The 25378-nt window shown below is 33.5% G+C and overlaps 1 protein-coding gene across 2 annotated transcripts in view; it reads right to left on the reverse strand.

Moving 5' to 3' along the window:
- NUBPL (nucleotide binding protein like) overlaps positions 1 to 25378 on the reverse strand; it is a 317209-nt gene that overhangs the window by 114198 nt on the left and 177633 nt on the right. For both annotated transcript variants that reach the window (XM_031952254.1, XM_031952255.1), the window contains one exon: positions 547 to 640. In XM_031952254.1, the coding sequence (XP_031808114.1) occupies positions 547 to 640 (94 nt within the window). The remainder of the gene's footprint in view (positions 1 to 546; positions 641 to 25378) is intronic.

Genomic DNA, 25378 nt, shown 5'->3' on the forward strand with positions numbered 1-25378 from the left:
AAGGAAGGGCAAAAATCTGGAACTCAAAAATCTTATAAAAATGAATGCTAAAAATTGTCATGATATACAATTGGGAAAAATAAAATACTATTAAAATTACTAAGAATTAAGTCAATAAGTAGTTGTTAGCTTTTATTTATAAACATGATATAAATTTTAAAACTAGAAAGATAATAAATACTAATGAATAGATCATCTTTTATAGCTGACTTCATCTTCTTAGAGTAATGTGCACAAAGATATCTCTTTAAGCAAGTAAAATTCTAAGAAATCATTTCTCTGTTGAAACACTGTTCTATCACTCACATTCCTCCTTTCCTTTCATCTAAATAATTCTGAAAGCTTTCTTAGTTTGCTTCATAGCTCTTTGCCATAATGAGGGAGCCCAAAAAGTCTTTAGTGGAGACATCTTGGGTTTTTTTTTAAGATATAAAAATGCCTCCATCACAAAGAACTCCCCCATCCTTTATTTCATGTGTGGTAATCTAATCACAAATAAACATAAATCAAACAAATCACAAATAAACACAAAGTTTTAAAATTTACCTGAAACAGGAACATTCTGAGAGACTGATAACTGCACATCTCCCGTTCCTGGTGGCATGTCAATAACTAAATAGTCCAGCTGACCCCAATCTACCTAGAAACCGAAATAAAAAAGAAGTTAAATGACAATAGTGTATAGTAGCTTAGAAAAGCTTAGCGAAATTAATTGTGGTAGTGCCATTATTGAATGGTCAGAAGGAATTTCCAAATGGCTCCATGTACTTCTATTTCATCAAACATCAAACATATCATAATTGAAAAAATATGGTCTTTCAAAAAGCCACTTTTTTTGGTGGTTCCTGATTACCAATGTGGGGACAATGGTAAATTTAAAGAGGGAAATTTACTTAGAAAGATAATATTGCAAATAACTTTTTAAAAAAATGATGGAAGGTAAGCATCTTTCAAGACATTTAAATATTAATGTTTCCATTTTCAAATGGTAATTTTTCATTTCTCAAATGGTAAGTTGTAGAGAAATGCCAGGGGTAAAAGAATATCATAGCCAGCACTATGAATACAAATTGTTGCCATTTCTCTTTGGTTCCTAAAGCACTTTATTCAATAAAACCCAATGAGTGAGGCAATGCTAGAACAAGGATTATTATCCCCTTTCACCTATAGAGAGAACTGGGACCCAGAGCAATAAAGTAATTTGGCCACTTTGACAATTACTACCTATGTGATTCTGAACAAGAAACAGACATACCTCAACTTTCCCATATGCAAAGTGACAGGGCTGAATTGAATGGCCTCTAGGGGACCTTCCATTTCTGTATTTATTAAAAATAGCATTGTTCTAGTTATCCCCTGAGATCAAAAATCACCTTTTTTCTCATACTCTAGTATAATAATAATAACAATGATCAATATTATCAAACTCATAGAAATAAGGGCTACTAAACCATATATAAGAATCCTTACAGGCTGCATATTGATTTAGAAAAATACCTATTAACATTAACTATATTTTATAGTATTTTTATTTATTTTGTTGAATTCTTCCCAGTCACATTTTAATCTGGTAAGAGGTCACTTTGGATTATTGGTGTGTTTGATACTGGTCTAGAATGCCTGAACCTAAATTAAAATGAAAACTCAGTAATTATATTTTCTAAGGTAAAATTCTACCTTTTGCAAGAACCTTTTTCCAATTCCTCTTAATTCCTTTGAGATTATCTCCAATTTATCCTGTATAGATCTTGTTTGTTTATAGTCAGTTATATGTTTTCTTCCCCCATTAGCTTATAAGCTCCTTAAGAGAAAGAACTATTTTTGCCTCCCCTTTGTACCCTGTTTTACATAGTGCTTGGAACATTATAGGAACTTAACTTTTCTGTTAGTATATTATAGCATGAAATATGAAAAAAACCCGACTTAAATTACAACAAAGTAGAACATACCAGACCATAGAGAAACAAAAAGTAATCTTAAATGACATTAAAGTAAATATTAATGTATCAGCATTATTGGTGGAACTGTGAACGGAACCAACCATTCTGGAGAACAATTTGGAACTGCACTCAAAAAGTTATCAAACTGTGCATACTCTTTGACCCAGCAGTATTTCTATTGGGTCTGTATCCCAAAGACATTTTAAAGGAGGGAAAGGGACCCACATGTGCAAAAATGTTTGTGGCAGCCCTCTTCGTAGTGGCAAGAAACTGGAAACTGAGTGGAAGCCCATCAATTGGAGAATGGCTGAATAAGTTGTGGTATATGAATGTTGTGGAATATTATTTCTCTGTAAGAAACGACCAGCAGGATGATTTCAGAAAGGCCTGGAAAGACTTGCATGAACTGATGCTGAGTGAAATGAGCAGGACCAGGAGATCATTATATAAGGAAACAACAAGACTATACGACGATCAATTCTGATGGACGTAGCTCTCTTCAACACTGAGAGGATTCAAACCAGTTCCAATTGTTCAGTGATGAAGAGAACCATCTACACTCAGAGAGAAAGAACCGTGGGAATACAACATAGCATTCTCACACTCTCTGTTGTTGTTTATTTGCATTATGTTTTCTTTCTCATTTTTTCTTTTCCTTCCTTCTTGATCTGATTTTTCTTGTGCAACAAGATAACTGCATAAATATGAAAATTTGAAACAAAAGGTTTTGCAAGGGTCAATGTTGGAAAAATTACCCATGCATATGCTTTGGAAATAAAAAGCTTTAATAAAAAATATTAATGTATCAGTGTAGATGGCACTTTTAAATTTATTATCTCAATACCATTTTATGCCATCTGGCATATAGTAGGCAGTTTTTTGTTTGACTAATTGGTTGATTGTGTGGGGTATCTACTTATCTATACACTGTAGTGTAGAAAAATCACTAGACCTGGAATGAAATCAGATCCCACTACTGACATTATGTGTATGAATTTGGATGTTTCACTTAAATTACAAAATTCAGTTTTCTTATCTCTTAGACTTGAGAAACTCTAATGTCCTTTATACTCCTAAATAAATCTCTGATCTTAAATCTACTAAATCTTAACATCTATAATCCATATCCATATGTAGATATTAACATAAGCATATACACACATACTGATGCATTCTAGTTTTCAGATCCAAATTTTACTATGTTATAAATTATAATACTTAGTATACCTTAAAAGGCCCTGATATGATGAACATGAATGGACTTTATTTTCAGTACAGAGCACTAGGCTTAAAAAATAAGTAAGAAAAGCAATGTATTCCAATGCCTATGGCCTATTAAACTATTTCAAAAAATGATTTTTAAAAAAGGATCATTTTCATTTTATATTGACTGAATTTCACCAAAATTGCTCCCCAAAAGGAACTTCCTCTAAGGTAATTGGTTTCTAAAAGCTGCTACTTTTTGCACAGAAATATCCTAGTACTGGCAGACTAATGTGCCTCTGTGCTTCAGGGAACATCAAGTGACTGGCGCCAACAAGATATCATTGTTGTTCCTTGGCATTTAATCATATTTATCTGTTTGGCTACAGCTTCTCCCTCGTTAAAAGAGAAATACTGTCAAGGACCCATGGAACCCAAAATATTCCTTTGTTCCAGCAATTATCTCCTGATTTTAAAATATAGGAGTAAAGAGAACAGCTTAGCTCCAGTCAACTTTCATTAATACTGAACTACATTGGTTGCCAAAAAACCTCAGGTTTTTTAAAAGGTGAACAGAAAAGTAGTGCTTCTAATATAATTTGAAGTCTCCCCAGATCCTGCTTATCTTTTTGCTTGCTCATATAAATTAGGTTTTACTAATCATATAAGAATTATCAAAGAAAATCATTTTAGCTATTACAAAGTTTTCAACAAGTCAAAATTTCTTATGAAAAAAACTGGAAAAGTATGGACAGCTAGAAATATTCAAACCAATAGTGCAGGAAAGATTTTAAAATGAAAGTTTCTAAAAATTTTTTTAACTTTACTTTTCATTTATTTTAAATTATTTGCTATTTTGAAGTCTTCAAGCTAAAAATTTTTTTAAAAAGCTCAAAATAAAAAAAAGCTACAGTTTAACCTTATTTTAACCCTTATGATTTCTTTTCCACATTTTTCTTCAATAAACTTTTATACCTCTTTTTCCATTTGGCTAATTCTGCTTTTTAAGAAATTAGTTTCATCAGCAAATTTTTGTATTTCTTTTTCCATTTAATAATTTTGGGTTTTTTAAATATTTTATTCTCTTCAATATTTTTGTGCTTCTTACCAAACCATTGTCTTTTCATAATTTTCTAACTTTGCTTTCATTTCTTTACCCAATTTTTTCCTCTACTATTCTTACCTGATTTTGAAAAATCTTTTTTTAACTGTGAAAAAGTTTTGTTGTGTTTATGTCCAATTCACATATTTTTGCTTGAGGCTTTGCTTATAGATGTTTTGACTTCATAATTTTTTTTCTGAATTTGTGTCTTGATCTTTCTTGTGACTATAATTGGCATTTTATGTTCAATTCATTTATCACTGTTTGCTCATTTTCCCACCCTATTTCTTGATTTGGAGATTTAAAAAAAAAAAATGTTGGCCTCTGTTCCCAATTGGGAAGAAGAGAGAGAAGGGGCTTTGTTTCAAGCTTTTAAACTTTTGTTGTTGTTGTTATCATTGTTGTTGTTGTTGTAGCACCTTGTTTTTATTTGGGGTTTTACACACCAGTCCTGGACCTTTGGAGAAATAGGTATGCTTTTTAAAAAATTCTTTAACCTTTTTATTCAGTTTTGAATTCCACATTCTATCCTTCCTTCCTATTCCTCCCTGAGATGATAAACAATTCCACATGAAGCATGAAAATATCATGCTCAGTCTGTAATCAACCAATATCAGTTTTTTCTCTGGAGGAAAATAGTATGTTTCATTATCAGTCGTTTGGGATTGTCCTAGATCACTATATTGCACAGAATACCTACAGCTTCAGGCTTTTTGTCCTACTATTTTCAGAGTTGGTTCTGAGTGTTTAGAAGCTTTCATTGCTTCTAAGAAGGTGCAACCTGGTGAGAAGTATGGTCACTGTTCTTTTGGTCTTCACTGAGCACCATATCTAGGAAGGGCCCCTGATCCCTTGAGATTCCCACTGATAATTCTCCTCAGAGTTCCTCCACCTTTTGCAACTGGAAATGATACTGTTCCCCAAGGTTCCAGATGCCTTGGGGCTGGAAGTGAAACTGCCTCTCAGGGCTTCCACTCCCTCTGGATTTAAAGTGCTCCCCTCCACTCCTGAAAATGTGATCCAGAAGAAGATAAAGTCAATGGAGTTGCCAAATAGCATCTAGGCCTGTGTACAATGCTACCAGTTGCCAGGTTTCCTTACCATCTCTAGATTGGGAGCTCTCAAAGTTGCTGCTGTTTCTCTCTCTACCACTTATTCCTACCACTGGCATTTCATCCACATGGTCTCCAGCCCAGCCTCCTCCTCTGTGTCACAGACTCTCTTTCCAATCTTCCATGTTATGTTGGGCTAGAAAATGGCTCGCTTTAAGTTTTTATTGGCTCTGCCACTCCACAATTTGACTTGAGTTCCAAGTTATTTGGAGGAGAATGATGGGAGAGATTATTTGAGTAACTTCTCTATCCCATCCATCTTAGCCATACCCTCACTTTCTGTAGCTATAAAACGAGGGAGCTGGACTAGAAGGGATCTAAAGCCTTTTACAACTCTGTATCTATGATTCTATATTCACCCCTAGTAAAAGCAGAAAAGAGCCTGTTAAATCATAGCATTTAAGGGCCAGAAGGGACCTTAACAGGCCTCTAATCAAACCCTTTCATTTTTCATTGAAGAAGCTGAAGTCCAGAAAAATGATTACATTTGCCTAACATTACATTACTATTTAATAACAGAGCTAGCACTAATACCCAAGTCTTCTATACATATATATGTCTCCATTAGTAAAATATTTTACCACTTTGTAAGATAACATATTATAGCCTGAAATTCATGTAGCTGTTTTTGGTACTTATTGGCAGAAAGGGTGAATTTTTTTGACTCCCAATTTTATGATTTTAAATAATAACAAAGACCACCTGATTAACAACCTAATGGCAGCTTAGAAAGTACATTTAGTAACAAAATAACTTCTTTAAAATTGATACTGAAGTACTTTTAAAGAAAATGAAATATTCCAAATGAAAATTTGTTTTCTAGAATTTAAAGTCAACACATACACACACATCAATCCAAAAGCAGCTTTTTAGAGCCCCATTAAAACCATATATAGTTTATTCTTGGCATTATTACATAGCCTGAATTGTTTCATTCCCCCAAATTTCTATCATGTCAAGGGTTATTCTACCTTGGTCCCTTTTTCCAATTAATCAGTCATCTAATAATGTAGGCCATTTTAAATTCAGGGGGGGTTACACAGTTACATCAAAGGACTAGTGATAGAAATAGCAAAATGAAGGGGGAAAGTAGGACATGCCCCTATCTACTATCTCTCTTGAGACTTCTGAAAAACTTTTAGAGCTTCCACACCCTACATGAAATACTGTACTTACAGTTTTAGTACAAAGAAATATAAATATATATACATATATATATATATAGAGAGAGAGAGAGAGACATATATATAACACAGATTCATATAATAATTTAATTTCTCTTATATAGTAGTTGCCCATAGTGTCTACAGTATCATAGACAAAAAAATATCGAATTTGAATTATTTAGTCTAAGTAAATAAGATAGAATCACAATTCTTTTTCATTATATTATAACTTATTTAAAGACAAGGCACATCACTCACTGTTCCATGATACTATAAGAAAGCCTATTATAATATACAGCAAGGGTCACATGGTTACCATGGAAATCTTGAATCTGAATTCCTCAACTTTTTGTTATTAAAATATCATTTTATGTTTCAATATCCTATCATCAAATTCCTATTTCATTTTAAGTCAATGAGGTACACTCTCCTGCCTAATATGAATAGAAAATGTTGTATAGATAGCTGTTTGAATTTAAGTGAACATGGTATGACATTAGACCAAAGAATAGAAAACAAAATGTTTCAAAAGAAAAATATTAAAGTACCTGCATCTTTTTGATCTATTGGTCTTTGAAACTGTCTTAATAGATTTTATTCATCAAACTTTTCTTTTGAAAAACTGTGAGAAATTATAGCATATATATACTTATATTTATGAAGTTATAATTCATTATAATGTTTTGGATTTAAAATTCATCTTCATTCACTTTTGTAATAAAATCAGAACAGGAATAAGGAACTTGGGCAAAAAGACTGAGAAAAGAACAGAAGGCAGGTGGGAGCAAGTGAGACTACAGGCACCATTTTATATAAACTACCTAATATTTATTTGTAAGGAATTCACTTCAGAGGAAAACAGAATCCAGATGTAGGAATTCACATTTATCCCTATTAAATTTTATGTTCCTACATTCAGTTCATCATTCTGGCCTGTTGAGATCATTTTGAGGCACGCAGCACCAGAGTTGGAGAGAGGAAAATATGGCAAAATTCCTTTCTCTGACATTTATTACCTTCACATCCCTTGGCAAATTACTCTAATCTTTCTGAGTTTTTCATAACCTCATCTTTAAAATAGATATTTTGATACATATAGTACCTGTAGACTAACATTACTTAAGAGCTTAAATGAGATAGTCTATATCTTTTCTTTCTCTTTATTTTTCTATTTTTTAAGTTCCAAACTAACTTCCTCCTTCTTTACCCCACATTAGAGAACGCCAACATTTGATACAGATTTATAAATATATGTAAAACCATGATTATGTATATTTCTATTTATCAGTTCTTTCTCTAAAGAGAGATAACATTTTCCTTCATGAGTCCTTTATAGTTGCTTTGAGTGTTTATAGTATGCAAAATAACATGATTTTTCTCAATTATTCTTTTAACAATATTGCTGTTACTGTATATAATGTTCGCTTGGTTCTGCTCATTTCACTTTTCATTATTGCATGCAAGTCTTTCCATGCTTTCTGAAAAATCAGCCAGCTCACCATTTATTGCAGAACAGTAGTATATTATCACAATCATTTACCACATCTTGTTTAATTAGCCATTCTCCAGCTGAAGAGTATTCCCGCAATTTTCAATTCATTGACACCACAAAGAGGGCTACTATAAATAATTTAAAACATAAAAGTGTTTTTCCTTTTCCCTTCAATCAACTTGGGAAATAGACCTAGTAGTGAAATTTCTGGGTCAAAGGATAAACACAATTTTATAAGTCTCTGGGCATAATTCCACTTTACTCTCTAAAATAGTTGAATTACTTCACAGTTCCACCAACAGTGTATTAATGTCCCAGTTTTTCCACATCCTTTCAACATTTGTCATTTCATTTTGCAAATTTAAAACACTATCTAAATGTCAATTACTATTATTTGGAGACTGAATGTGTCACAATTTTTATGCATATACTTATCTGTTTATATGTCCTATCCTCCATCCTGCCCCCAAAACTCAGTAGGTTGTAAGAGCCTTGAGATTCTTGAAGTAAGGGACTATTTTTTATTTTGGTATTCCTAAAGCCTAACCCAACAATTTATACCTAGTATGTACTTAATATATGCTTTTGGTTGGACTAGATCTAAGGTGTTCTTTCCCAATTCATATCATCTATAAATTTAATAACCAAGGCATCTAGGTCCCTAATGATAACAATTGATTATTGTTATGATAAATGATATTTATATTATTTGTAATAATAAATATGAAAATAATGAATAGACCAGGGTTTTGGAAAGGATAGACCTCTATGCAGGTTAAATTTGATCCATAAACTTGGATTTAGTCATTCAATGAGCTCCAATTTCATTTAACTATATTTTTAGCTAGACTAGCTTTCCACATCTTTTCTATAAGATTATCACCAAAAATAAGTGACAAATGCCTGGCTGAAAAATTATGTATACTATGTCTAAAGCATTCCCTTGATTCAATAGTTTATCTAGTCAGAAAATGGATATGAGGTTAAGCCAGCATGACCTGCTGTTCTACGTTGTCATATGAGTTCTTGAAGATTACTGTTTTCCTGTCTAAATACATGCAAAGCATCAATTTGCCATCAACAGGGATCTATAGCTTCATTGACACAAAGTCAATTCCAATTAATTCTCTGAGGACAGGGATTCTTTCATTTCAGTCTTTGTGTCCACCCTGCTTGGCACAGAGGCTGACACACAATACTCATCTAATAAATCTTTGTTGATTGAAGATTAAGAAGGGAGCAGGGGAAAGGAGTTTTCTGAAAAGATTGATAAGGACGCACAAAGAATTCATTAAACAACTTTGAAATATAAAGATATGTATAGAAGATAGATACAAAAGCATGACATAATAGTAGAAGAATAGTATAAAGAGTATTAAAGCTTAGAATGAGTTGGAGCTAAAGAGGAAAGCTAACAAAAAGAAGGGATTTTATCTATGTTGAGGAAAGGAAAATAATCAAAAAAGGAAGGGATAGAATTGCTGTTTGGGACAGATGAGACAATGATTAACAAGAGAGTTAAATCTGAACTGCTGGATTTTTCTTTATTTTTTCTCCAAAGAGAATAACCAGTAGACCAAAAAAGGCAAAAACAAAATAACTAACAGTGATCTGACAACCAATATAAATGACAAGAGGGAGAGTGAGTACAACTTGCTGTTGATGAATTCAAGTGATCTAGACCAAATGAGCTATTGTCAATGACATTTGAAAGATCGTGGAGAATAGGAGTACTACAAAGCTGAAAAGGAGAAAATGCCCTGATTTTTCAACAACAAAAATGTAAGAATAGAATTTGGAAATTATACTTTAGTGAGCATTACTTCAATTTCCAGCAAAATTCTTGAATCTATTTGAGATGGTAAGTGACCATCTAGACAAGGAAGAGATGATTTCATCAAAGATTAATCATGCTAAAGTTAATTCTACTTATTTTTTTAACAACTAAAACTACTATGTACTACTATGTATTAAACTAGTGCATCAGGGGAATATTATAGATAACATTTGCCTAGTTTTCCACAAAATATTTGACAAATATCTCATGTTATCTTTGTGAAAAAGCTGGAAAGATGTGGGCTAGATCAGTGGTGTTAAATTCAAAGAGAATGAGAGACACTAAACTCCTGGGTAGTATATTGCCTTAGAACATTATATGTTAACATTATCTGTGTTTTACTGTACTTTTATTTCTTTTGTTAAATATTTCTCAATTACATTTTAATCTGGTTCCTGTAACATTTGGGAGGATTCTGGGCCACACGGATATATTTGACACTTCTAGGCTAAACAATGGATTTTGAATAAAATAATGAATTGCCAAATACATAAAATAATCATTAATGGTTCAGGTTGACAGGGAAATAAGTATTATAGATTTGGAACCCAACCTATGGCCCCATGAAATGAGCTGGGCCCTATGCTAGTTTTCGCAACAATTTGGATAAAGGCCTAAGTGTCATTCTTATCAGATTTTTAGATGACATAAAGCTGGGAGGGAAAGCTATCATCCTAGATGACATATTCCAAAAATCTTTTGACAAGTTAGAATATTGAAGGAATCTAATAAAGCAAAAATTAATAGGGACAAATATAAAGTCTTACACAGAGGTTCAACAAATTGACTTCATGGGAAAAGGATGAAGGTAGTCTAAAGATGACCTGGGAGGGGTTAGTGAGCTGCAAACTTTATGTGATTCAAACATGATTCAGCAGGCAAAAAAGCTAACATAATCCTGAGTTGCACTAAGAGCAGCTTTGCTTCCATAACTATTAAGAAGGTGATAGTCTTACTGTACCCAGCCCTAAGAAGTATCCATTTGGAGAAGTGTTCAGATCCAGAAATCACAATGTAGCAAAGACAATGAAAAACTGGAGAGCATAGAGAGGATGGAGATCTGAATGGCAAAGTAATTCAAGCCCATGCAGCTGGGAAATCATTTATGCCTGTGGTCTATGGAATGCCCTGGCTATACAGGTGAAGATGTACTTGTGTTTTCTGATCCTGTCAAATCCGTTCACACATTCTGCCATAAATGCTCCTCAGAAGTTCTATCCAGCACAGTTTTCCTCTGGGTCTTATAATATTTTGTGGATATCAGTGTGACCTGACCTACCTCCTGCTCTGGTCATATATGTCCTTGAGTGTGTCTTTTATGCTATTTATTATACACAAGTTGTCACTGGTAATATGCTGCAGTCTCATCACACCCACCAGATGTCTTTCTATTTATGCTTACAAAGTGCTTAGCCTGGCACATAGAAGCTGCTGCCTGGCATGAAGTAAGCACTTAATAAATGCTTATTGACTGACTGATTGACTTCTAAGATTGGGATATTCATGGCCATAAACATTACTTGGAGAAAGACTAGTGTTAAGACGATGGGATTTGGTGGAAGGAAGCAAGCAGCTCGGAATCACTGAAAGGTTACAATTTCCCAAACATAATTCAGCATACAGTCTCCTCTTATTTAATTCTTATTGTCCATCTACAAGGCCTATCCAAGCAAGATGCATGCACCGACTAACCAACCCACACAATCACCAAGTTTGTTCTATATTCTGATAAACTCAAAGCTCGGAGGACATCTGGTCCAATCCAGATTTGAAAAAGGATCACCTCTCCAATATAAGATTCAAGGCACAGTGCTAGGGCTCTCAACAGGGTATCTAACCTAGGTAATAGTGTCCTAGAGTTAGCTCTTATTGGCCCATGAGTACCAATTGTTAAATTTTCACTGTAAGTCCTGAATCCTCTGAAATCAGTAAGTTTTCTTGATTGTCTAAACTTAGGCAAGTGATGTAGAAAATGTTAACAGTGAAAACTGAATTTGTACTTTTTCCCCCTTTGGAGAACTATTTGCTAAATCCCTAGGTCTAAGTATTTGAGGTGGCCTGAGACAATATTTCAAATTCTGTCTTAAGACATTCAGTAGCTATATAATTTTAGGCAAGTCACTTAACCTCTCCCAGCCTCAACTTACTAGAGATAATCCTAGCACCTTTCTTACAGATGTGTTGTGAGGAGGATTAAATGAAATAATATATGTATATATAATATATAATACATATAAAGTACTTTGTAAATCTTAAGGCGTTATATAAATGCTAGCTAACTATTGTTATTATCCATTATCTCTATGCTCTGGGATAAGAAAACTGGCCAGAGGATGTATGGTTAACCTTGGACCCAAGAAGACCTGAATTGAAGTCCTACCCCATACATAATGACTACAGACTATGGACAAAATACTTAAATTCCTATACCTTAGGCATCTCTCTAAGTCCGAGAGAATTTGCTGATCTGCACAGAGGGAGAAATCTACATATTGGAAGTTCCACACCTATAACAATGAAATCATAGATACAAACAGAATTAAATATATAAATTTGGGTCATTTATTGTACAAGTCATCATTGGAAATATGATGCATCCTGTTTATAATTTTCAGACAAAACATTTTTGATCTTTAGGACCTAACAATTTTGATTCTTCGGGGATTGTGCCATTTCATGATTCACAGCACTATGACAGCACTAAGGGAATACTAGTGTTTTAAAGAGTGAGATTTTGTTTCAGAGAGAGAAGCTTGGGATCATTTCAAGCATTGAATAATTTCCCAAATTCCCAATCTGGTCAACTTTCTTCATCTTAATCCAATTTTGTTCAAACTCTTTATCATAAAGGGTATTTGCAGAGTTAGTTTTTCAAATAACCAAAAGCCACAAGAAATAATTTTTTAAAGATCATTTGGCCAGCCTGCTTTAGAGTTATTGTGATGAATATAAGCAAATAGACTACCAGAAAATAATTACAACTCATCTCCAACATGTATTGAAAAGGATGAAGAGGAAGCAATGTTTTTCAATATTATTTTTCCTTTCTAACAAGCTAGCCATCTTTGTATGCATGTATATAAAAGATGGCTAGCTCATTAAAAAGGAAAAATAACACTGAACAAGAAGAAAGATGAAACACTATGGCATGCAATTATAACAGCGTTTATATGATCCAAAAAAACTTAATACTAAGAAATGGTAATTGAACAATAAAAAAAATAACAAAATAAACTGGGGGGAAAAGCAATCATGACAATTAGGGGACCAGAAGAACCCAGACACTGTTTCAACAAATAAACACTCAAGGTCATTGCCAACTGAAGAAACATGATAGTCAAGGGCAGTGCCAAGTTAGAACATAAATTTATTTGCAAAATCTTGCTATGAATAGAGGACAGTTATGAACTCTGTCATTTCCTTAAAACACCAAATCATAACAGAAAGAAAAATGAGTTTGCAGAAATCTTGGGGAAAGACCCAATTAAGCCGCAAGCATTTAAAGATGAAACTGGAAGGAAGAAAATAGAAGTGGGGAAAATGAAAGGACTCTTTAATGTATATAAACAAGGTAATTTAACAGTAACATTCAATTTGGTTTATAGAACTCTATATGGATTTTTAAAAAGAGAGATACATTTCTATATTCCATATGTATTCTCTTTCTCTGTCTCTGTTTCTCTATGTGTGTGTGTGTATGTAACTATAGTATAGCTAACAAAAAATTAGGAGTCTGTAAGAGGTCAAGATGTATGTAAAAATAGATAAGAATATTATGAGGGTCATGGGCTGGAAATACAGTTTCAGATCTAGTTCTATCACTGATTCTTCCTGTGATCTTAGACAAAGTTATTTACCTTTTCTTTTCCATGGGTTCCTTCTCATGACAGAGGTAAGAAATGCCCTTTCTGTTTCATAGAATGATTGCAAGGTTAAGCCGAGTGATGGATAGAGAAGGATTTCACTGTTAGGACTCAAGTATGGGTCCCTTTTGATGCTTATTACTGCAGTAGCCTCAAGTTAGGTTTCTATGCCTCTAACCTTAATGTTACTGTTGTTTACTCATTTTTAATCATGTCTGATCCTTCTTGGCCCTATTTGGGTTTTCCGTGGCAAAGATACTAGAATATTTTGCCATTTCTTTCTCCAGATCATTTTACATATGAGGAAACTGAGGCAAACAGTTGAGTGACTTGTCCAGGGTCACACAGAAAGGAATTGCCTAAGGCTAGATTTGAACTCAGATCTTCTTCCTCACTCCAGGCCTGGAACTATATCCACATTGCCACCTACCTTCCCAAGATTTCTAAGTTGTAGAAACAGGCAAAGATATAAAAATAGAGCAGCTTGATGTGGTCTGGCATCACTTTGTTGCTTATTCATTCAATTGTGTCCAACTCTTCATGACCTCATGACCACACTATCCATGGAGTTTTCTTGGCAAAGATACTGGAGAGATTTGCCATTTCCCTCTTCCATGAATTAAGGCAAATAGGGGTTAAGTGACTTGTCCAAGGGCACACAAGTGTCTCAGCTTTTTATGCATCTCTCAAAATTCTAATCTCAATGAACACTGTCCTGACTTCCTCAGAAATTCTTTTTCCATTTGAGATACTTTTAAGTTCTAATCAGGACCTATATTCTATAATAATTATTTGCATATATGTCAAAAACCTCCTGCTAAACTGTTAGGTGCACAAGGATAGAAATTTTTTGCTGTTCAGTCATGTCTGACCCTTCAAGGGATTTTCTTAGCAAAAATGCTAAGGAGTTTGCCATTTACTTCTATAGCTCATTTTACAGATGAGGAAACTGGGGCAAACAGGGTTAAGTGACTTAATTACAATCACCCAGCTAAGAATATCTGAGGCCGGATTTGAACTCAGGAAGGTGAAATCTTTCTGACTTCATGCCTGATACTCTATCCACTACACCACCTAGTTGACACATGGAAAGAATCTACATCTTAATCTTTGTACTTCTTCCAAAGGGCTAGCACAATGATCTGTTCATGACAGATATTTAATAAATATCTGTCAAATTGAATGGACAAAGATATAAAATTGCTATATATTAAGAAAAATAATTTAAGTTTTCAAGACAACATGTTGCAAAATTTAAATTTCTAAATCATCCCATAGTCTTTGTAGGGAAATAGCTATCCATTTCTTAGCTTACCAAATATCAAAATCATCTGAACAAGTAATTTTGAAATGCCTTTTCCAGATGTCTGGATGACTCACATGCAGATAAATGGATTTTCTTCAGATTAAGGCAGGGAAAACTCTCGAGGATAAAACTAAGCATGAAAATATTCAGCTAAAATATAATTTTAGAAATTCTGAAATGATTGAAAATAAGGACCTAGGAAGAAAATTGATAGGATGTTACATCTGGAAAGTGAAAATATAACTCAACACATATTTTAGTGACCCCTTTCTACATTCCCTGTTAACATATTTGACAACTGTAAAGTCCAAGATAAAATCATCAATAGTTTTACAGTTCAAAGTAAATAACGATAATAGCCATAATTTGTTTCTAATCTGAAACAAAGGCTTTTAAGAAAAAGATCAGAATAAATAAGAATACGTATGGCTCCGAATTTTTTCCTACCAAATCATACTCAACAATTTACAAGATCCTTCACCCTACCTTTATATTAGAGCTCTTACAACACTTCAGAGGAAATTAAGATTACTAAACTGTAGTGCAGTGAGAAGGAGGTTTGAACTTTTAGTGTTCCATTAAAATAGCATCTGTTTCTTCCTTCTCATTTAAGTAGCTTGGTCATTACAACTTCATTGGCTCACAACAATTCTGTGCCCTAATGACTCAATGAATTTGACAAAGCAACTGGAAGCTGTGCTGCAATATATCTGAAAGAGGGACTCCCTTGGATATATATCCTACTTCTGCTTATAAATGCACTGCAGGATAGTTTTATATATTTAGTTCTCTCTGAAAATCATGACATGAAGCAAGCTAAATGATGATGGTGTATAATCTTAATTCAGACAGTATAATTTTATAAACTTCCTCTCTGGACCTCAGTTTCTCACCAAAATTGGAAGATAAATAGTACTTTAAGGAGAGTCATTACATTTTTCTAATATAAAAGTGATACCATTAAACCATTAATGGTGGAGGGAGGAAAAGAGTGAGTAGCTTCAAGTTCACTTAATGATCACAATAACAAAAAAGAAAACATAACACTAAATATATCAATACAATTATACCAATATAATTCTGATCAATGCAGTTACTAATCATGACATTAGTGACATGATGAAGCACGCCTTCCTTTAATCATGAGATGTAATGGACTACAGGTACCAAATGAGTCATGTCATTTTGAGATGTGGCCAATATATGTATTTGTTTTATTCTGCTTCACTTTGTTGTGAGAGAAGCTTCAATTTGTGTGAAAATAAAGAGAGGCAATGGGAAATGCCAAGGAAATTTAAAAGAGATAGAATCAATAAAATATTTTTAAAGTGTCATCTGTGTCTCACAGATTATGATGCCAGTTTACTAACTCTAGTTACAGCCTGATCAGTCTTCATTGTCAATGTCAGCCATGAACCTCCAGGACAGTCAAATTATAGTCCAGAAAAAAATCTCCATCTCTTACCCCCTTTTTTCCATCCCCACAAATACTCTCTCTCCCTCAGTTATAAGATATTATTTTGTACCATATGACAAATGCATATTTTTGCTGCAAAATTTCAAATAGTAACTATTACATATTTAATGGAAAGTTGATAGTTCTACTTAGGGAAGCAGAATTCTTTGCCCATAGCCGTTGGAAATCAAAATAAGACTTGTAATCATGTGTAGTAAACAGCAAACTGTATATTGCTTGAGGGTAAAGGAGTAATAACTAGTCTAAGAGAACCTTACTCTTTCTTGGATAATAAATCAAGACTATGTTACATAAAAACATAAAAAATAAAATAAGACATATCTTAATCCTACTCCACAGAAGCAGCTGATTTCACCTTGAAATTTTGTTCCATTTTTCTACAGTATCACAATAATTTATGCTAATGTAAATTATCTATAAAGTGTAACAGTATTGGGATAAGAACACCATTTTACACAAACAGGTTTTTTTTAAAACTAATCTCACCATTTTTTTAACCATGGTTTTGATCAAACCTCATAATTCACAGTAACATTACAATGATTATGATAATTTTATACATATGTATGATTTGCAGTTTACAAAGTGCTTTCACATATATTATCAATTTAATCTTCATGACAATCTTGTGAAAGAGGCAAAACAGGTACCATTATCCTCATTTTGCTATGGAAGAAATAGGCTTAGAAAGATTAAAAGGCTTGTCCAAAGTCACATAATTTGTAATTAAGATACCACGGCTAGGAACCATGTTTGGTTTTTTTTTTTAACATTTCATATAAACTTTTACTTTTTAAAGCTTTTTATTTTCAAAACATATGCATGGATATTTTATCAACATTGACATTTGTATAGTTTTGTGTTTCAGATTTACCCCTCCTTCCCCCCACTCCTTCCCCTAGATGGCAAGCAATCCAATATATGTTATACACATTAAAATATATGTTAAATCCAATATGTATGAACATGTTTATACAATTCCTTTGCTGCATAAGAAAAACCAGATCAAAAAGGAAAGAAAATGAACAAGACAACAAAACGCAAGTGATCAACAACAAAAAGAGTGAGAATGTTATGCTGGGATCCACATTCAGTGCCTAGAGTCCTCTCTTTGGGTTCAATCCTCTCTTTATCACAAGATCATTGGAACTGGCATCAATCATCTCACTGTTGGAAAGAGTCAAGTTCATCAGAATTGATCATTGTATAATATTGATGTTGCCGTGTAGAATGATCTCCTGGTTCGGCTCACTTCACTTAGTATCAGTTCATGTAAGTATCTCCAGACCTTTCTGAAATCATCCTGTTGATTGTTTCTTACAGAACAATAATATTCCATAACATTCATATACCATCACTTATTCAGCCATTCTCCAACTGATGGGCATCCACTCATTTTTCAGTTTCTAACCATTACAAAGAGGGCTGCCACAAACATTCTTGCACATACAGGTCCCTTTTCCTTCTTTAAAATCTCTTTGGGATATAAACTTAGTAGAAACACTGTTGGGTCAAAAGATATGCACAATTTGATAATTCTTTGAGCATAGTTCCAAATCGCTCTCCGGAATGGTTGGATCCATTCACAATTCCACCAACAATGCATCAGTGTCCCAGTTTTCCCACATCCCCTCCAACATTCATCATTATCTTTTTCTGTCATCTTAGCCAATCTAAAAGTTGTCTTAATTTGCATTTTTCTAAACAATAGTGATTTAAAGCATCTTTTCATATGATTAGAAATAGTTTTAATTTCTTCATTTGAAAATTGTCTGTTCATATCCTTTGACCATTTATCAGTTGTAGAATGGCTTCAATTCTTATAAATTTGAGTCAATTCTTTAAATATATTTAGAAATGAGGCTTTTATCAGAACCTTTAAATGTAAAAATGTTTCCCCAATTTATTGCTTCCCTTCTTAACTGAATTAGTTTTGTTTGTGTAAAAAAAACTTTTTAACTTAATATAATCAAAATTATCTATTTGGTGTTCAATTATGAGTTTCAATTGTTGTTTGGACACAAATTCCTTCTTTCTCCACAGATCTGAGAGATAAACTATCCTATATTCTTCTAATTTGCTTGTAATATCACTCTTTATGTCTAAATCTAAACCCATTTTGACCTTATCTTGTTATGTAGTGTTAGGTATGGATCAATGCCTTTCATACTAGTTTCCAAGTTTCCCAGCAGTTTCTGTCAAATAATGAGTTCTTATCCCAAAAGCTGGGGTCTTTGGGTTTTTCAAACACTAGATTGCTATAGTTGTATAGTATAGTCAATTGCTATTGACTGTTTTGTACTGTGATCCTAATCTATTCCACTAATCGACTACTCTATTTCTTAGCCATTACCAAATAGTTTTGATGACCACTGGTTTATAATCTAGTTTAGGTCTGGCACAGCTAAGCCCACCTTCATTGGCAGTTTTTTTTTCATTAATTCTCTTGAAATTCTTGACCTTTTATTCTTCCAGATGAATTTTGTTATTATTTTTTTCTAGCTCTGTAAAATAAATTTTTGGGAGTTTGATTGGTATAGCACTAAATAAGTAGATTAATTTAGGTAGTATTGTCATTTTTGTTATATATGTTAGGTCCATGCATGAGCGCTTGATATTTTTCCAGCTGATTGGATCTGGCTTTATTTGTGTGGAAAGTGTTTTGTAGTTTTGCTCATATAGTTCCTGACTTTCTCTTGGTAGATAGATTCCCAAATATTTTATAATATCAACAATTATTTTGAATGGAATTTCTTTTTGTATCTCTTGCTGCTGGCCTTTGTTGATAATATATAAAAATGCTGATGATTTATATGTATCCTGCAACTTTGCTAAAGTTGTTCATTGTTTCTAATAGTTTTTTAGTTGATTCTCTAGAGTTCTCTAAGCTACCATCATATCATCTGCAAAGAGTGATAATTTGGTTTCTTTATGACCTAACTCTAATTCCTTTAATCTCTTTTTCTTCTCTTATTGCCAAAGCTAACATTTCTAATACAATATTAAATAGTAATGGTGATAGTGGGCAGCCTTGTTTCACTCCTGATCTTACTGAGAATGATTGTAGTTTGTCCCCATTGCATATGATGCTTGATGATGTTTTAAATAGATGCTAGTGATCATTTTAAGAAAAAGTCTATTTATTCCTGCACACTCTAGTGTTTTTAATAGGAATGGGTGTTGGATTTTATCAAATGCTTTTTCTGCATCTTTTGAGATAATCATATGATTTTTGTTAGGTTCTGTATTGATACAGTCAATTATGCTAATAGTTTTCCTAATATTGAACCAACCCTGCATTCTTGGTATAAATCCTACTTGGTCATAGTGTATTATCCTGGGGATGACTTTCTGTAATCTTATTGCTAATATTTTATTTAAGATTTTTGCATCAATATTCATTGGGAAAATTGGTCTATAACTTTCTTTCTGTTTTCACCCTACCTGGTTTAACTAACAGCACCATATCTATGTCATAAAAGGAATTCTTTCCCAATTTCTTCAAATATTTTATATAGTATTGGAATTAATTGTTCTTTAAATGTTTGGTAGAATTCACATGTCATTCCATCTGGCCCTGGAGATTTTTTCTTAGAGAGTTGATTAACAGCTTGTTCTATTTCTTTTTCTAAAATAGGAGTATTTAAATAATTTATTTCCTCTTCTGTTAATCTACACAATCTATATTTTATACATATTCCTCCATTTCATTTAGATTATCAAATTTATTGGCATATAGTTGGGCAAAATAACTCCTAATTATTGCTCTAATTTCTTCTTCATTGATGGAGATTTCTCCCTTTTCATTTTTGAGACTAACAATTTGATTTTCTTCTTTCCTTTTTCTAATCAAATTATATAAAGGTTTATCTATTTTGTTGGTTTTTTCATAAAACCAATTCTTAGTTTTATTTATTAATTCAAGTTTTCTTATTTTCAATTTTATTAATCCCCCCTTTTATTTTCAGAATTTCAAATTTGGTATTTAATTGAGAAAATTTAATCTAATTTTTTTTTACTTGTAAACCCAATTCATTGATCTTCTCTCTCTCTTTTTTTATGCAAGTAAGTATCTAGAGACATAAAATTTCCCCTAATAACCGCTTTGCCTGCATCCCACTTATTTTGGTGTGTTGTCTCATTATTGTCGTTCCCTTGGATGAAGTTGTTGATTGTGTCTGTGATTTGTTATTTCACCCATTCATTCTTTAGGATTAGATTATTTAATTTCCAATTAATTTTTGGCCTATTTTCCCCTGGCCTTATGTTGCATGAGATTTTTATTGCATCATGAACTGAAAAAAAATGTATTTACTATTTCTGCCTTCCTGCATTTGATTTTGAGGTTTTTATGCCCTAATATATGGTCAATTTTTTTCATAGATTCCATGAACCACCAATAAAAAATAAACTCCTTTCTGTCTCCATTCAAATTTCTACAAAGATTTATCATACCTAACTTTTCTAACATTTTGTTTACCTCCTTAACTTCTTTCTTATTTATTTTGTGGTTCAATTTATCTAGTTCTGAGAGAGCAAGGTTGAGATTCCCCCACTAGTATAGTTTTGCGGTCTATTTCTTTTTGCATCTCTCATCTTCTTCTCTAGGAATTTGGATGCTATACCTCTTTGTACATATATGTTTAGTGTTGATATTGCTTAATTATCTATGGTACCCTTTAGTAAAATATAGTTTCCTTCCTTATCTTTTTTTAATTAAATCTATCTTTGCTTTTACTTGATCTGAGATTAGGATGGCTACCCCTGTTTTGTTTTGTTTTTTTACTGCCTGAAGCATTATAGATTCAGCTCCAGCCCCTTATCTTTACTCTGTATGTATCACTCTACTAATAACTAATAAATAACTAATTCTGTATTTCCGGCCATCTTATTTACCTTAAGTTATGTTTTTCTCTTTCCTTTCCCCCTTCCCTCCTCCGCAGTATTTTGCTTTTGATGACCACCTCCCTTACAGCCCCTTCCTCTTTATTTACACCTTTCCCCTAAAACTTCTGTTTTCCCTTCTATTAGTCATTCTCTTTTTTTTCCTCTTTCCCCTCCAATTCCCTATAAGGTGAGACAAGTTTCTCTATGAAACCAAATATGTCTGATATTCTCTCTTAAAGCCAAATCTGATGAGAATAAGATTCACAAAATGCTCACCCTCCTCCCTTCTTTCCCTTTCTAGTTTCCACCTTTAGTTTCTTTTTTATATTATCATAATAAAGTCAAATTATATTCACACTCTCTAAGTATACCCATAACAGAAATATAGTTCTCAAGAGTTATTTCCTTTTTACCTTTTTAAGATTCTCTTGAGTTCTGTGTTTGGACATCAAATTTTTTGTCCAGTTCTGATCTTTTCATTAGAAATAGATGAAATTCACCTATATCATTGAATGTCCATCTTCTTCGCTAAAAGATAATGCTCATGTTAGCTAAATAGTTTATTCTTGGCTGTAATCCAAGTTCCTTTGCTTTCTGGAATATCAGATTCCAGGCCCTTTGATGCTTTAAGATGGAAGTTGCTAGGTCCTGAATAATCCTAATTGTAGCTCCTTGGTATTTAAATTGTTTCTTTCTGGCTGCTTGCAATATCTTTTCCTTGGTATGATAGTTCTGAAATTTAACACAATATTCCTTGGGGGTTTAATTTTGGGTTCTCCTTCAGGAGGTAATCAGTGAATTTCTTTCAATGGCTATTTTACCTTCTGATTCTAAGATATTAGGGCAATTATCATTTATGGTTTCTTGTAAAATAATGTCTAGGTTCTTTGTTTCATCATGGCTTTCAGGAAGTCCAATAATCTTTAGATTGTCTCTCCTAGATCTATTTTCTGGGTCTGTTGTTTTTCCTAGGAAGTATTTCACATTTTCTTCTATTTTTTTTTTCACTTTGTTGTCTTTGATTCTTGAAGTGCTTCCATTTATTGAATTCTAATTTTTATTTATTATTTTATTATATTATTATTATTATTTTGCTAAGGCAATTGGGGTTAAGTGACTTGCCCACACAGCTGGGAAGTATTAAGTATCTGAGGCCACATTTGAACTCAGGTTCTCCTGACTTCAGGGCTGAAGTGCTCTATTTACTGCACCACCTAGCTGTCTCAGTGTATTATTTTCTTCAGTTTCCTTTTTTAGCTCCTTTTGTATTTGGCCAATTGAATTTTGTTCATTGCATTTTTTTCCATTTCAAAATTCTGTTTTTCAATGAATTTTTATCTTTTTCATATCTATTTTGTAAGGAATTGTATGTTTTTTTTTCCATTTCATCCAATCTATTTTGTAGGGAGTTATATGCTTTTCCCATCCCTTTTTGCAAAGATCTCATTTCCTTTCCCCATTTTTCTTCTAACTTTCTCTTAAGATCCTTTATGAAATGTTCCAAGAAAGCCTTGTGAAATAGGGACCAGCTCATATCTCCCTTTCGGGCTTCATCTGGAGTTGCTTTGCCTTTAGGAAGCTCAGGATTTGAGGTCTGTTCTCTCTCTCCATAAAAGCTGTCTATGGTGAGAGTTCTTTTTTTTTTTAATTATTATAACTTTTTATTGACAGAGCCCATGCCTGGGTAATTTTTTTACAACATTATCCCTTGCACTCACTTCTGTTCTGACTTTTCCTCTCCCTCCCTTCACCCCCTCCCCCAGATGGCAAGCAGTACTATACAAGTTAAATATGTCACAGTATGTGTGCAGAACCGAGCAGTTCTTTTGTTGCACAGATCTGGATTCAGAAGGTAAAAATAGCCTGGGAAGAAAAACAAAAATGCAAGCAGTTTACATTCATTTTCCAGTGTTCTTTCTTTGGGTGTAGCTGCTTCTATCCATCCTTGATCAATTGAAACTGAGTTAGATCTCTTTGTCGAAGAAATCCACTTCTATCAGAATACATCGTCATATAGTATCGTTGTTGAGGTATATAATGATCTCCTGGTTCTGCTCATTTTACTTAGCATCAGTTCGTGTAAGTCTCGCCAATCCTCTCTGTATTCATCCTGCTGGTCATTTCTTACAGAACAATAATATTCCATAACATTCATATACCACAGTTTACTCAACCATTCTCCAATTGATGGGCATCCATTCATTTTCCAGTTTCTAGCCACTACAAACAGGGCTGCCACAAACATTTTGGCACATACAGGTCCCTTTCCCTTCTTTAGTATGTCTTTGGGGTATAAGCCCAGTAGAAACACTGCTGGATCAAAGGGTATGCACAGTTTGATAACTTTTTGAGCATAGTTCCAAATTGCTCTCCAGAATGGCTGGAGGTGTTCACAATTCCACCAACAATGTATCAGTGTCCCTGTTTTCCCACATCCCCTCCAACATTTTGCATTATCTTTCCCTGTCATTCTAGCCAATCTGACAGATGTGTAGTGGTATCTCAGAGTTGTCTTAATTTGCATTTCTCTGATTAATAATGACTTGGAGCATATTTTCATATGGCTAGAAATAGTTTCAATTTTTTCATCTGAGAATTGTCTGTTCATATTATGATGAGAGTTCTTTTTGGGGTTTTGTTAGTTTTTTTAAGGCTTAAGGTCTCCTCTTAATGAAGTGATAGCTGCTTTAATTTGTCTTGGGGCAGTTCTGCTGATTAACTTCCAGTGCTGGGAAATCGTGGCTAAGTCCCACATTCTTCTGGGGCTCAGTGGTTTACAATTTGCCTTTTGCAGCAAATCTGCAACCGGGCAGTGTAGCCTAAGAGGCTCACAGAAGATTCCAAGATGCGTGGAAGCTGCAACACTCTGACTCCTGACCCCAACTCCTTGTCCTGTTCTCCCTGTATTGTGGTCTGGGCTCAGTAGACTGTCCCCCTACCCTTTTGAACCAGATTTATTCTGAAGTTCTTCCAAGGTATCTTCTTCTGGAAATGTTTTGCACTCCAAATATCTGTGAGTTCTTTGACTCCAAAACCAGTTTAGAAGCTTAATCTGTTGTTGATTTGAGAGAAGGTCAGTCAGAGGAGTGCACTCAAAGTCCTGTCTGCTCTTGGCCATTTTGGCTCCGCCTCCAGTAGTTCCTCAGAGCCATGTCTTCTGACTTCTATACCAATGATTTTTCTACTAACATCTATTCAAATGCTTCAAAAGTGTAAAGTAATGTAAAATTCCAGGGTTGTTCAAATTGTTTTTAATTTCTCATTAACATTCCTGTCTTCTTTTCTTCTGTCTTTGTATTTTAGTTTGGAGCCTATTTTTAAACCAACTCAATTTCTTCTAGACATGTAGCCTATGTTAATTTTTAATTTTCCCTTACATAAATTTATACAGAATCTAAACTTCAAAGGAACTTCAAAGGTCATCTAATCCAATCTATACCAGTTTAGGAAACTCAACAAGTGGTCATCTAGTCTCAAGATTTCCTGAAGATTTTCAGTGATAAGGAACTCATTACATCTGCAGGCTCATTCCACCTTCACATAGAGTTCTAAGTGTTAAGAATTCTTATTTTCCTTATATTGAACCTAAAGCTGCCTCTCTGGAGTCAAGTAAAATAAGTCTAACCTTTTTTCTATGAGAAACTTTTAAATAATTGAAAATAGTTATCATGCCATTCCTCATTCTTCTCTCTTCCAGGATAACTATTAATCATTGTTCTAACCAGTCTACATATGCTCTTATTCCCAGACTGTTCTTCATTCTGGTCAACATCCTCTGGAATATTCCAATATGGAACTTGTTCAAATTCCTCCTAAAATATGGTGACCAAACTCAATCTAGTCAGGACAAGGACACCAAGACAATCACTTCTTTATTTGGACCTCTATCTCTATAGCCTCAGTTTCACAATAGCTTGTTGGGCTGTCATGACACACTGTTACTGGATCAAACTCAATAGTCATCTAAAACCACCAGATTTTTTTTTTTCATGA

Source organism: Sarcophilus harrisii, chromosome 2 (assembly GCF_902635505.1).
Source record: "Sarcophilus harrisii chromosome 2, mSarHar1.11, whole genome shotgun sequence".
Classification (NCBI taxonomy): domain Eukaryota; kingdom Metazoa; phylum Chordata; class Mammalia; order Dasyuromorphia; family Dasyuridae; genus Sarcophilus; species Sarcophilus harrisii.